This window comes from Mustela nigripes, chromosome 5, assembly GCF_022355385.1.
Source record: "Mustela nigripes isolate SB6536 chromosome 5, MUSNIG.SB6536, whole genome shotgun sequence".
Taxonomy (NCBI): domain Eukaryota; kingdom Metazoa; phylum Chordata; class Mammalia; order Carnivora; family Mustelidae; genus Mustela; species Mustela nigripes.
In genome coordinates this window covers 3,379,032-3,392,353 of record NC_081561.1, presented here as the reverse complement: position 1 = coordinate 3,392,353, position 13,322 = coordinate 3,379,032, and the positions used below count along the sequence as shown (strand labels likewise).

Here is a 13,322-nt window from a genome sequence, read left to right as displayed (position 1 = left end):
TTTTTTAAACATTTTATTTATTTATTTGACAGACAGAGATCACAAGTAGGCAGAGAGGCAGGCAGAGAAAGGGGAGAAAGCAGGCTCCCTGCTGAGCAGAGAGCCCAATGTGGAGCTTGATCCCAGGACCCTGAGATCATGACCTGAGCCAAAGGCAGAGGCTTAAACCCACTGAGTCACCCAGATGCCCCATGATTACAATCCTTTTAAATTGGTTGATAATTGTTTTATTTCCCAAGACATGGTCAATTGTAAAGTATGTTCTGTATGTTCCTGAAAAGCCTTTAAAAGTAAGAATTCTGCAGTTATTAAATGCAGCGTTTTATTTATTTCCATTCAGTCAAATGTTAATCATGTTCTTCAAATTTTCTATATCCTTACTAATTTTTTTGTCCATTTGTTCTATCAGTAAGAAATCTGTATTAAAATCTCCAATTTGTCTATTTCTCCTTTGAGTTTTGTCAAGTTTTGCTTTGTATATATTGAAACCATGTTATTAAGGGCATATACATATTTAAAGCTGCTATTACCTTCCTGGTGAATTGAACTTTTTATCATTATGAAATATTCCTGACTACTATGGTAATGCTTTTTAGCTTTAGGGACTATCTGTCCTTCCTGATGGCCTTTGGATGCCCAAGAATAGTTTCCATTGGATACCTCTCCTTTTGGAGTAGGTATCCCTCAAAAGTGGTAATTCTTGACTCATTTTGTATCTTGATTTTAAAACTCCATATACCTGTCTGTTTTATTTACTGTAGTCTTCCCCTCATGATTATAGCAGCATGTTGCTGTAAGACTTATGCCAGCAACTTGTTTCCTAAGTATGCATGTAGGGAAGGTCTTTGCTTCTCTTACTTAGCTGTTAACAACCTTTGACATACCTCTTGGGCCTCAGACACCAAATCCGCTTCAGGTTGAGGCAGATTTGGCTCCCATCTGTTGCTTAGTGTGAGGGAACCAGGGGGAGGAGCCAACACTTGTAACTGTGTTAGGTTAGCATTTTCTTTTTCCTGTGACTTATTCATTTATTTTTTTTCTGTTTTTTAATTTTTTTAAATTTTTTATATTTTATAAACATATATTTTTATCCCCAGGGGTACAGGTCTGTGAATCGCCAGGTTTACACACTTCATAGCACTCACCAAAGCATATACCCTCCTCAATGTCCATAACCCCACCCCCCTTCTCCCAACCCCTCTCCCCCCAGCAACCCTCAGTTTGTTTTGTGAGATTAAGAGTCATTTATGGTTTGTCTCCCTCCCGATCCCATCTTGTTTCATTGACTCTTCTCCTACCCACTTAAGCCCCCATGTTCCATCACCACTTCCTCGTATCAGGGAGATCATATGATTGTTGTCTTTCTCTGCCTGACTTATTTCGCTAAGCATGATACGCTCTAGTTCCATAAATGTTGTCGCAAATGGCAAGATTTCATTTCTTTTGATGGCTGCATAGTATTCCATTGTGTATATATACCACATCTTCTTGATCCATTCATCTGTTGATGGACATCTAGGTTCTTTCCATAGTTTGGCTATTGTGGACATTGCTGCTATAAACATTCGAGTGCACGTGCCCCTTCATATCACTACGTTTGTATCTTTAGGATAAATACCCAGTAGTGCAATTGCTGGGTCATAGGGCAGTTCTATTTTCAACATTTTGAGGAACCTCCATCCTGTTTTCCAGAGTGGTTGTACCAGCTTGCATTCCCACCAACAGTGTAGGAGGGTTCCCCTTTCTCCGCATCCTCGCCAGCATCTGTCATTTCCTGACTTGTTGATTTTAGCCATTCTGACTGGTGTGAGGTGATATCCATTGTGGTTTTGATTTGTATTTCCCTGATGCCGAGTGATATGGAGCACTTTTTCATGTGTCTGTTGGCCATCTGGATGTCTTCTTTGCAGAAATGTCTCTTCCTGTCCTCTGCCCATTTCTTGATTGGATTATTTGTTCTTTGGGTGTTGAGTTTGCTAAGTTCTTTATAGATTTTGGACACTAGTCCTTTATCTGATATGTCATTTGCAAATATCTTCTCCCATTCTGTCAGTTGTCTTTTGATTTTGTTAACTGTTTCCTTTGCTGTGCAAAAGCTTTTGATCTTGATGAAATCCCAATAGTTCACTTTTGCCCTTGCTTCCCTTGCCTTTGGCGATGTTCCTAGGAAGATGTTGCTGCAGCTGAGGTCCAAGAGGTTGCTGCCTGTGTTCTCCTCAAGGATTTTGATGGATTCCTTTCGCACATTGAGGTCCTTCATCCATTTTGAGTCTATTTTCATGTGTGGTGTAAGGAAATGGTCCAATTTCATTTTTCTGCATGTGGCTGTCCAGTTTTCCCAACACCATTTATTGAAGAGGCTGTCTTTTTTCCATTGGACATTCTTTCCTGCTTTGTCGAAGATTAGTTGACTGTAGAGTTGAGGGTCTATTTCTGGGCTCTCTATTCTGTTCCATTGATCTATGTGTCTGATTTTATGCCAGTACCATGCTGTCTTGATGATGACAGCTTTGTAATAGAGCTTGAAGTCTGGAATTGTGATGCCACCAACTTCGGCTTTCTTTTTCAATATCCCTTTGGCTATTCGAGGTCTTTTCTGGTTCCATATAAATTTTAGAATTATTTGTTCCATTTCTTTGAAAAAGATGGATGGTACTTTGATAGGAATTGCAATAAATGTGTAGATTGCTTTAGGTAGCATAGACATTTTCACAATATTTATTCTTCCAATCCAGGGGCATGGAACATTTCTCCATTTCTTTGTGTCTTCCTCAATTTCTTTCATGAGTACTTTATAGTTTTCTGAATAAAGATTCTGTGCCTCTTTGGTTAGGTTTATTCCTAGGTATCTTATGGTTTTGGGTGCAATTGTAAATGGGATTGACTCCTTAATTTCTCTTTCTTCTGTCTTGTTGTTGGTGTAGGGAAATGCAACTGATTTCTGTGCATTGATTTTATATCCTGACACTTTACTGAATTCCTGTACAAGTTCTAGCAGTTTTGGAGTGGAGTCTTTTGGGTTTTCCACATATAGTATCATATCATCTGTGAAGAGTGATAATTTGACTTCTTTGCCGATTTGGATGCCTTTAATTTCCTTTTGTTGTCTGATTGCTGAGGCTAGGACTTCTAGTACTATGTAGGATAGCAGTGGTGATAATGGACATCCCTGCCGTGTTCCTGACCTTAGCGGAAAAGCTTTCAGTTTTTCTCCATTGAGAATGATATTTGTGGTTGGTTTTTCATAAATGGCTTTGATGATATTGAGGTATGTGTCCTCTATCCCTACACTTTGAAGAGTTTTGATCAGGAAGGGATGCTGTACTTTGTCAAATGCTTTTTCAGTATCTATTGAGAGTATCATATGGTTCTTATTCTTTCTTTTACTGATGTGTTGTATCACTTTAACTGATTTGTGGATGTTGAACCAACCTTGCAGCCCTGGAATAAATCCCACTTGGTCGTGGTGAATAATCCTTTTAATGTACTGTTGGATCCTATTGGCTAGTATTTTGGTGAGAATTTTCGCATCTGTGTTCATCAAGGATATTGGTCTATAGCTCTCTTTTTTGATGGGATCCTTGTCTGGTTTTGGGATCAAGGTGATGCTGGCCTCATAAAATGAGTTTGGAAGTTTTCCTTCCATTTCTATTTTTTGGAACAGTTTCAGGAGAATAGGGATTAGTTCTTTTTTAAAATTTTGGTAGAATTCCCCCGGGAAGCCATCTGGCCCTGGACTTTTGTTTGTTTGGAGAGTTTTAATGACTGTTTCAATCTCCTTACTGGTTATGGGTCTGTTCAGGCTTTCTATTTCTTCCTGGTTCAGTTGTGGTAGTTTATATGTTTCTAGGAATGCATCCATTTCTTCCAGATTGTCAAATTTGTTGGCGTAGAGTTGCTCATAGTATGTTCTTATAATACTTTGTATTTCTTTGATGTTAGTTGTGATCTCTCCTCTTTCATTCATAATTTTATTTATTTGGGTCCTTTCTCTTTTCTTTTTGATAAGTCTGGCCAGGGGTTTATCAATTTTATTAATTCTTTCAAAGAACCAGCTCCTAGTTTCGTTGATTTGCTCTATTCTTTTTTTGGTTTCTATTTCATTGATTTCTGCTCTGATCTTTATGATTTCTCTTCTCCTGCTGGGCTTAGGGTTTCTTTCTTGTTCCTTCTCCATCTCCTTTAGGTGTAGGGTTAGGTTGTGTACCTGAGACCTTTCTTGTTTCTTGAGAAAGGCTTGTACCGCTATATATTTTCCTCTCAGGAATGCCTTTGTTGTGTCCTACAGATTTTGAACTGTTGTATTTTCATTATCATTTGTTTCCATGATTTTTTTCAATTCTTCTTTAATTTCCCGGTTGACCCATTCATTCTTTAGAAGGATTTCTCCATGTATTTGGGTTCTTTCCAAACTTCCTCTTGTGGTTGAGTTCTAGCTTCAGAGCATTGTGGTCTGAAAATATGCAGGGAATGACCCCAATCTTTTGATACCGGTTGAGTCCTGATTTAGGACCGAGGATGTGATCTATTCTGGAGAATGTTCCATGTGCACTAGAGAATAATTTGTATTTTGTTGCTTTGGGATGAAATGTTCTGACTATATCTGTGATGTCCATCTGGTCCAGTGTGTCGTTTAAGGCCTTTATTTCCTTGTGGATCTTTTGCTTGGATGATCTGTCCATTTCAGTGAGGGGGGTGTTAAAGTCCCCTACTATTATTGTATTATTCTTGATGTGTTTCTTTGATTTTGTTACTAATTTGTTTATATAGTTGGCTTCTCCCACGTTGGGGGCATAGATATTTAAAATTGTTAAATCTTCTTGTTGGACAGATCCTTTGAGTATGATATAGTGTCCTTCCTCATCTCTTATTATAGTCTTTGGCTTAAAATCTAATAGATCTGATATAAGGATTGACACTCCTGCTTTCTTCTGATGTCCATTAGCATGGTAAATTCTTTTCCACCCCCTCACTTTAAATCTGGAGGTGTCTTCGGGCTTAAAATGAGTTTCTTGGAGGCAACATATAGATGGGTTTTGTTTTTTTATCCATTCTGATACCCTGTGTCTTTTGATTGGGGCATTTAGCCCAGGAACATTCAGGGTAACTATTGAGAGATATGAATTTAGTGCCATTGTATTGCCTGTAAGGTGACTATTACTGTATATTGTCTCTGTTCCTTACTGATCTACCACTTGTAGGCTCTCTCTTTGTTTAGAGAACCCCTTTCAATATTTCTTGTAGAGCTGGTTTGGCGTTTGCAAATTCTTTCAGTTTTTGTTTGTCCTGGAAGCTTTTAATCTCTCCTTCTATTTTCAATGATAGCCTAGCTGGATATAGTATTCTTGGCTGCATGTTTTTCTCGTTTAGTGCTCTGAAAATATCATGCCAGCTCTTTCTGGCCTGCCAGGTCTCTGTGGATAAGTCAGCTGCCGATCTAATATTTTTAGCATTGTATGTTACAGACTTCTTTTCCCGGGGTGCTTTCAGTTTTTTCTCTTTGTCACTAAGACTTGTAAATTTTACTATGAGGTGACGGGGTGTGGGCCTATTCTTATTGATTTTGAGGGGCGTTCTCTGAACCTCCTGAATTTTGATGCTCGTTCCCTTTGCCATATTGGGGAAATTCTCCCCAATAATTCTCTCCAGTATACCTTCTGCTCCCCTCTCTCTTTCTTCTTCTTCTGGAATCCCAATTATTCTAATGTTGTTTCGTCTTATGGTGTCACTTATCTCTCGAATTCTCCCCTCGTGTTCCAGTAGCTTTGTACCTCTTTTGCTCAGCTTCTTTATTCTCTGTCATTTTGTCTTCTATATCACTAATTCTTTCTTCTGCCTCATTTATCCTAGCAGTGAGAGCCTCCATTTTTTATTGCACCTCAATAATAGCTTTTTTGATTTCAACTTGGTTAGATTTTAGTTCTTTTATTTCTCCAGAAAGGGCTTTTATATCTCCCGAAAGGGTTTCTCTAATATCTTCCATGCCTTTTTCGAGCCCAGCTAGAACCTTGAGAATTGTCATTCGGAACTCTAGATCTGACATATTACCAATGTCTGTATTGGTACTTCGGTACTGCCTCTTGTTCTTTTTTTTGTGGTGAATTTTTCCTTCTTGTCATTTTGTCCAGATAAGAGTATATGAAGGAGCAAGTAAAATACTAAAAGGGTGGCAACAACCCCAGGAAAATATGCTTTAACCAAATCAGAAGAGATCCCAAATCGTGAGGGGGGAGAAAGGGGATAAAAAGAGGTTCAAAAAGAAAGAACGAAAAACAAGAAAAAGAAAAAAAAAAGAAAAGAAAAGAATTAAAAAAAGAAAATGAATAAAGAAAAATATAAAAAAGAAAAATATATATATTAGATAAACTAGTTAAAAAACGTTTAAAAAGAAAAGGGTAAAAGTTAAAAAAATTTTAGCAGAAAAAGAGAAAAAAAATGAAAAAGAAAAAATTAAATTAACTGCAAGACTAAAATAATCACAGGGAGAAAGCCATGAGTTCCATGCTTTGCTTTCTCCTCCTCTGGAATTCTGCTGCTCTCCTTGGTATTGAAACCTCACTCCTTGGTAGGTGAACTTGGTCTTGGCTGGATTTATTGTTGATCTTCTGGGGGAGGGGCCTGATGTAGTGATTCTCAAGTGTCTTTGCCCCAGGCGGAATTGCACCGCCCTTACCAGGGGCCGGGCTGAGTAATCCGCTCCGGTTTGCTTTCAGGAGCTTTTGTTCCCTGAGCGCTTTCTGTAGAGTTCCGGAGGACGGGACTACAGATGGCGGCCTCCTGGTCTCTGGCCCGGAGGAGCCGAGAGCCTGGGGCCCCACTCCTCAGTGCGCCCTCAGAGAACAGTGCCCAGCTACTCCCGTCTGCCTGACCTCCGGCCGCGCTCCAAGCTCACCGAGCCTGCAACCGGTTCAAGGTAACCCCGAGCTGTGAGCTTACTGTCGGCTCTGTCTCTGTAGCTGGCTTTCCCGTTTCAATACCCGCAAGCTCTGTGACACTCAGACACCCCCGATCCTTCTGTGACCCTGCGGGACCTGAGGCCACGCTGACCCCGCGTGGGCTTCGCCCCAGTTTAGCCTCTGGAGCAATGTCCCTCAGCGGAACAGACTTTTAAAAGTCCTGATTTTGTGCTCCGTTGCTCCGCCGCTTGCCGGGAGCCGGCCCCTTCCCCCGGGGTCTATCTTCCCGTCGCTTTGGATTTACTTTTCCTCCAGTCCTACCTTTCAGAAAGTGGTTGTTTTTCTGTTTCCAGAATTGCTGTTCTTCTTCTCTTAGATCTGCCGATGGATTTGCAGGTGTTTGCAATCTTTAGATAAGCTATCTAGCTGATCTCCTGCTAGCTGAAGTAGTCTCAGCCTGCTACTTCTCCGCCATCTTGACTCCTCCCGGGTTAGCATTTTCTTTTTCTGTTCTATGACTCAGCAAATATAATTCTGTTGGCTTTCTGTCATTCAAGAATTCCTCAAAATGACCAATCCACCTATGGTACTTTTAATTCTATTCCAGTGAATGGGTCCAATATGCCAACTTGATGATTTCTGTATAAAATTGCTAATTTTGTTACACGTGGTTATCAAGCTCGCTTACCTCAAAGCTTGGTAACAAATTATATTGCTTTGATTTTCAAGATTGATAATATATATGCTTTAATATGTTGTTAATGCATTGAGTACCTGCTAGGTTACCTACCTTTAAACTTGTCACATCGTCTTCTACATTTTCTTCTAATTGATCTACATAAAAAGGCCTAAATTTTTCTTCAAGGCCTGTGTTAAAAAAATAGTACTTTAAACTTCTTAGGTATTTTCTAAAGTAAAATTTAAATATTAGTAATCTATTATCTTTGAATTACTTACCTTAATCTGTGGACAGAGCAGTAAAACAAAATTTTAATGCCAGATCACTAACTTACATGAAGAGACTAATAAGCCTAATAACTAGGGGTACAGAAGGAGGGACAAAATAACACTGGAAACCAGGAGATGCTGCCTAATAGCATGTTTCTGCAGCTGTAACACAAAATCCTATCTAATATAAATTCCTCTCCAAGTCAACAGGGGTGGACAGACTGTTTGTTTCTCTCTCTCTGGAATCAGAATTATTATAGGACAGAATACTTAGTATAGGGATTTGATATAAAGACTTAAAAGCTGCTAGTCTTAAAAGAAAAAGGCAACTTCCACTTTCAGGAAGATGGAGTAGACATACTTTTCCTCATTTCTCCCTCTAAGCACAAGAACCCCCTTGATATCACACATGAAAACAAACATTAAAAAGAGTCTGAAAGGAGGAAAGGAAAGAGCAAACCAACTAGGGACTTTGGGATCGGAAAGACATGGTGATGACTTCACCAGGATTTCTTTTTGCCTCTAAGATCCCAGACAAGGAAGCTGACAACAAAACAATAAAAACAAAACAAAACAAACAAACAAACAAACAAAAAACCCCTAACAAAAACCTGCTCTTTCTAGCCAAAGGACAAAGCAAGGGGTAGCCTAGGAAGACAGAAGACCTTTAGTCAATAACCATTCTCCAGCCAAATATCACAGAAAACACTGTGGCTCCACTCTTAACTCACCAGCAAAGGCCAAGTAAGGAGACCTAAGACTTCCAACCTCATGCAACAGTAACAGGATACTCCAATACCCCCCCAGGGTGATGTCAGAGAAGGCCAAATGGGAAACCAGGGCTACCCTTCCTGCCAGATGGTAACGAGCCCCTCCACTCCACGGTATCAATGGACTATGAGCGTAAACTGGACTCAAAACCTTACTTTGCAGTAATAAGGCACTCCCACCCATTCTAATGGAGAAGTGTCAGGAGAGGCCCCACAGGGAGTCACAACTTTCACATCCACTGCAGTGTCCGTAGAGACCAGGTGGACTCCCCTGGAACTTCCGCCCTGACCAGTACAAATAAAGAGCCCCCGCCCCAACTCAGGTGTCAACAGGGCTCAGTAGAAAACCTGGACTTCTACCTGTCAAACAGGGTGGCAGCGCCTTCCATTGCCAAAGCCATGTCAGAAATGGCCAGGTAAAAGAGAAAGCTTGAAGAAGATCCAGAATTTCCTAACATTGTATGAAAATGTACAAGTTTCAAAAGAAAAATCACTCATCACACTAAGGACAAGGAAGATCTAAAACTGAAGGTAAAAAGACAATCAATAGATCCCAATGCCAAGATACCAGAGATAGTAAAATTCACTGTTTAAAACTTTTTAAACAGCCACGATACAAATGCTTCAATAAGCAATTACAAATAAGCTTAAAACAAATGAAAAAAGAGGGACACCTAGGTGGCTCAGTCAGTTAAGTGGTTGCCTTCGGCTCAAGTCATGACCTCAGAACCCTGGGATCAAGTCCCCCATTGGGCTTCCTGCTCAGCAGGGAGCCTGCCTCTCCTTCTGCCCACCATTCCCCTTCTTATGCTCTCTCTCTCTTTCTCTCTCTCTATCAAATAAATAATCTTAAAAAAAATAGGAAGTCTTAAGAAAGAAACAAGATATAAAAGAAAGTTCAATGAGATTTTTGAACTGAAAAATATAGTAAACCAAAATGGATGAGTTCAACAGCAGAATAAAGGGGAAAAGGACAATCAGTCAGCTGAAAAACAGAATGAAAGAAATAAACCAACCTGATCAAGAGAAAGAAAATAAACTGTGGGAAAAAAAGTGTAGAGAGCCTCAGGGACAAGTGAAACTATAACATAAGATCTAGCATTTTTGTTATCCCTATCTCAGAAACGATAAAGACTGAAAAAAGTACTCTAAGAGATAATGGCTGAAAGCTTCTCAAATTTAGGAAGAGACATACACCTATAGATTAAAAAATCAAAACAAAACTCAAACAGAATAAACCCAAACAAATTCATACCAAGACCAATAATAATTAAACCTCTGAAAGATAAAGAATAAGTTGTGAAAGCACCCAGACAAAAAAAGGGATTTCTTAACTAAAACCATGGAGGCCAGAGTATGTGGCGCAGTATTTATTAAGTCCTAAAAGAAAGGAACTGTCAACCCAGAATCCTATACCCAGCAAAAAAATCCTATAGAAATGAAAGTAAGCTCGAGACATTCTCAAATGAAGAAAAACTATGATAATTTGTCCCTAGCAGACATACCCTAAAAGAATGGCTAAGGGAGGGCGCCTGGGTGGCTCAGAGGGTTAAGCCTCTGCCTTCGGCTCAGGTCATGATCTCAGGGTCCTGGGATCGAGTCCCGCATCGGGCTCTCTGCTCAGCAGGGAGCCTGCTTCCTCCTCTCTCTCTCTCTGCCTGCCTCTCTGCCTGCTTGTGATCTCTGTCTGTCAAATAAATAAATAAAATCTTTAAAAAAAAAAAAAAGAATGGCTAAGGGAACTTCCTAAACAAGAAGGAAATGATAAAAAATGATACCTTGGAACATCAGGGAGGAAGAAAGAACACATGTGGTGTAATTAAAAAATAAATATCTGTTCTTTCTCCCAGCTTCAGCTGATTCATGGCAGGGAGCTCTCAAAATCCCTGGGATCCCCTAAGCAGTAAGAATGTCTTTTCTATGTTAATGAGACAGCTCCTGGCTAGAGGGATGAGGTAGATAGGCTAGATAGCTTCAGGATGGGAGCTTGTTACCAGAAACACCTAGTTATGATTATAAGATTGGAGCTTTCAGTACCGCTCTTTGACCTCCAGGGAGAGGAGAGGGACTAGAGATTTAGTTCAGTCACCAATGACCAGTGATTTAATTAATATTGCCTACCTAGTGAGGCCTCCATGAAAACCTCTAAAAAATGGGGTTTGGAGAGCTTCCAGTAGTGACTACGTTGAGTACACTGTTGGGAAAGTGGCATGGGAGCTATGTGGCACACCAATCCCACCACCAATAACTTAATGAATCTCTTCCTTTGGCTGTTCCTGAGTTGTATCCTTTATAATACCCCAGTAAATGTAAATAAAATGCTTTCCTGAGTTCTGTGAGTTCTAGTGAATTATTGAACCTTAAGACGGTTTTATGAGGACTCTCAAATTTGTATTTTGTGGAGCAGAAGTGTGGGTAACCTGGGCATACTATCTGCACCTGGTGTCTAAAGTGGAGACAATCTTACAGCTGGGCTAAGCCCTTAAACCTGTGGAGTCTAATAATAACTCCAGGTGGTTAATGTCAAGATTTAATTGAATTCTAGTTGTGACACATTTAGTGTCAGAAGTAGTACTATAAAAAACACCCCAAAACACAGTAATCAAAAATATGGGTAAATGCAATAGGCTTTCTTTCTCTTTTTGAGTTGTTGTTGTTGTTGTTTTAATTTAAGGACTGCGTTTTTTTAAAATTTCTTTTCAGTGTAACAGAATTCATTGTTTATGCACCACACACAGTGCTCCATGCAATACATGCCCTCCATAATACCCACCACCTATCACTGACAGTTGAAGCAAAACTGTAACAATGTCAATGTATTCTAAATATATGTAGAGTAAATATTTAAGGCAATTTTATACAGAGGAAGGTAAAGGAAAATAAAGGAAGTAAAGTTTTTATACTCCACTCAAACTGGTAAAATAACATCGATATACTGTGATAAATTATGTACAGACAATGTTAACACCTAGAGTATCCATTGGAAAAACTATCCAGTAAGTTAAGTGTTTGACTCCTGATTTCAGCTCAGGTCATGATCCCAGGGTTGTAAGATAGAGCCCCGCATTGGGCTCTGTGCTGGGGCATGAAGCCTGCTTAAAATTCTCTCCCTCGGGGTGCCTGGGTGGCTCAGTGGGTTAAGCTGCTGCCTTCGGCTCAGGTCATGATCTCAGAGTCCTGGGATGGAGCCCTGCATGGGGCTCTCTGCTCAGCAGGGAGCCTGCTTCCTCCTCTCTCTCTGCCTGCCTCTCTGCCTGGTTGTGATCTCTGTCTGTCAAATAAATAAATAAAATCTTTAAAAAAATATTCTCTCCCTCTGCCCCTTCCCTGCTCATACATGCATGTTCTCTTTCTAAAAAAAAAAAGAAAAGAAAGAAAAAAAAATACTATACTATTGATAAATTCAGATGGGTTTCTAAATACGTTCAAGAATGCATAGGAAGGCAACAAAAAGAAAACAGAGAAATGAGAAACAAAGAACAAATAAAAATCAAAATAAAATGGCAAATGTGAGCTCTAACATATTAAAATTACACTAAATTAATATGGTCTAAAAACACCAATCAAAAGACAGACATTGACAGAACAGATTAAGGAAACATGACCCAAGTACATGCTGTCACAAGAAACTCACTTCACATGATTATACACAATTGAAAGTAAAAAGATGGGGAAAGATAAATAAATATTAATAAAAGGAAAGAAGGGTGGCTATATTAATATCCAAAAAAGTAGACTTCAGAACAAAGATCATTGCTGGATACAAAAGGGACATTTATATAATGATAAAAGGATCACTCCATCAAAACACAGCAATCCTAAATATATATGCACCAAACAACAGAGATGGAAAAATCTATAAAGCAAAAGATGATAAAACTAAAAGCAGAAATAGACAAATTCACAATTATAGTTGTAGACTTGAATATCTCTTTCTCAGTAATTCAAAGAACTAGAGAGAAAATCAGCCAAGGCATAAAAGAACTCAACAACATCATCAATAGGATCTAATCTAGATTTACAGGACACTCTACCCAAAGACAGCAGAATAATCCATTCCTTTCAAGTGTCCACAGAACATATCCCAAGATACACCATATTCTGGGCCAAAAAATAAACCTCAATAAATTTGAGATGTTAAACACATAGAACATATTCTCTGACTAAAATGAATTTAAGCCAGAAATCAGTAACAGAAAGATAACAAGAATATCTCCAAACTCCTGGAAACTAAACAACATACTTCTAAATAATGCATAGATCTAAGGGAAAGTCTCAAGGAAAATTTAAAAATGCAATGAAGTAAATGAAAATAACAATATATCAAAATTTGCAGGACATAACTAAAGCAGTGCTGAGAAGGACATTAGACACACATTAGAAAAGAGAAAAGGTCTCAAATCAAAATCAGTAATCTAAGTTCCAACCTTAAGAACCTATAAAAAGAGGAACAAAACAAACAAAAAGTAGAAGAAAGGAAATGATGAAGAACAGGAATCTATGAAATGGAAAACAAAAACAATAGGGGAAATCAATGAAACAAAAAGCTGGTTATTTAAAAAGATCAACAGGAAGACTAACAAAAGAAAACAGAAGACATACATAACCAGTATCAGGAATGAAACAGGGGATATCACTACAAACACTGCAGATATCTAAACAATAATGAGAGCTACTACAAACAACTTTACATATATAAACTTGATAA

At 38.9% G+C, this 13,322-nt stretch overlaps 1 protein-coding gene across 1 annotated transcript in view; it reads right to left on the bottom strand.

Annotated features, from left to right (window-relative positions):
* Nucleotides 1-13,322, bottom strand: part of RIPK1 (receptor interacting serine/threonine kinase 1) — a 37,546-nt gene that overhangs the window by 9,881 nt on the left and 14,343 nt on the right. Inside the window, exon 7 of the mRNA XM_059401492.1 lies at nt 7,687-7,763. Within this exon, the coding sequence (XP_059257475.1) occupies nt 7,687-7,763 (77 nt within the window). The remainder of the gene's footprint in view (nt 1-7,686; nt 7,764-13,322) is intronic.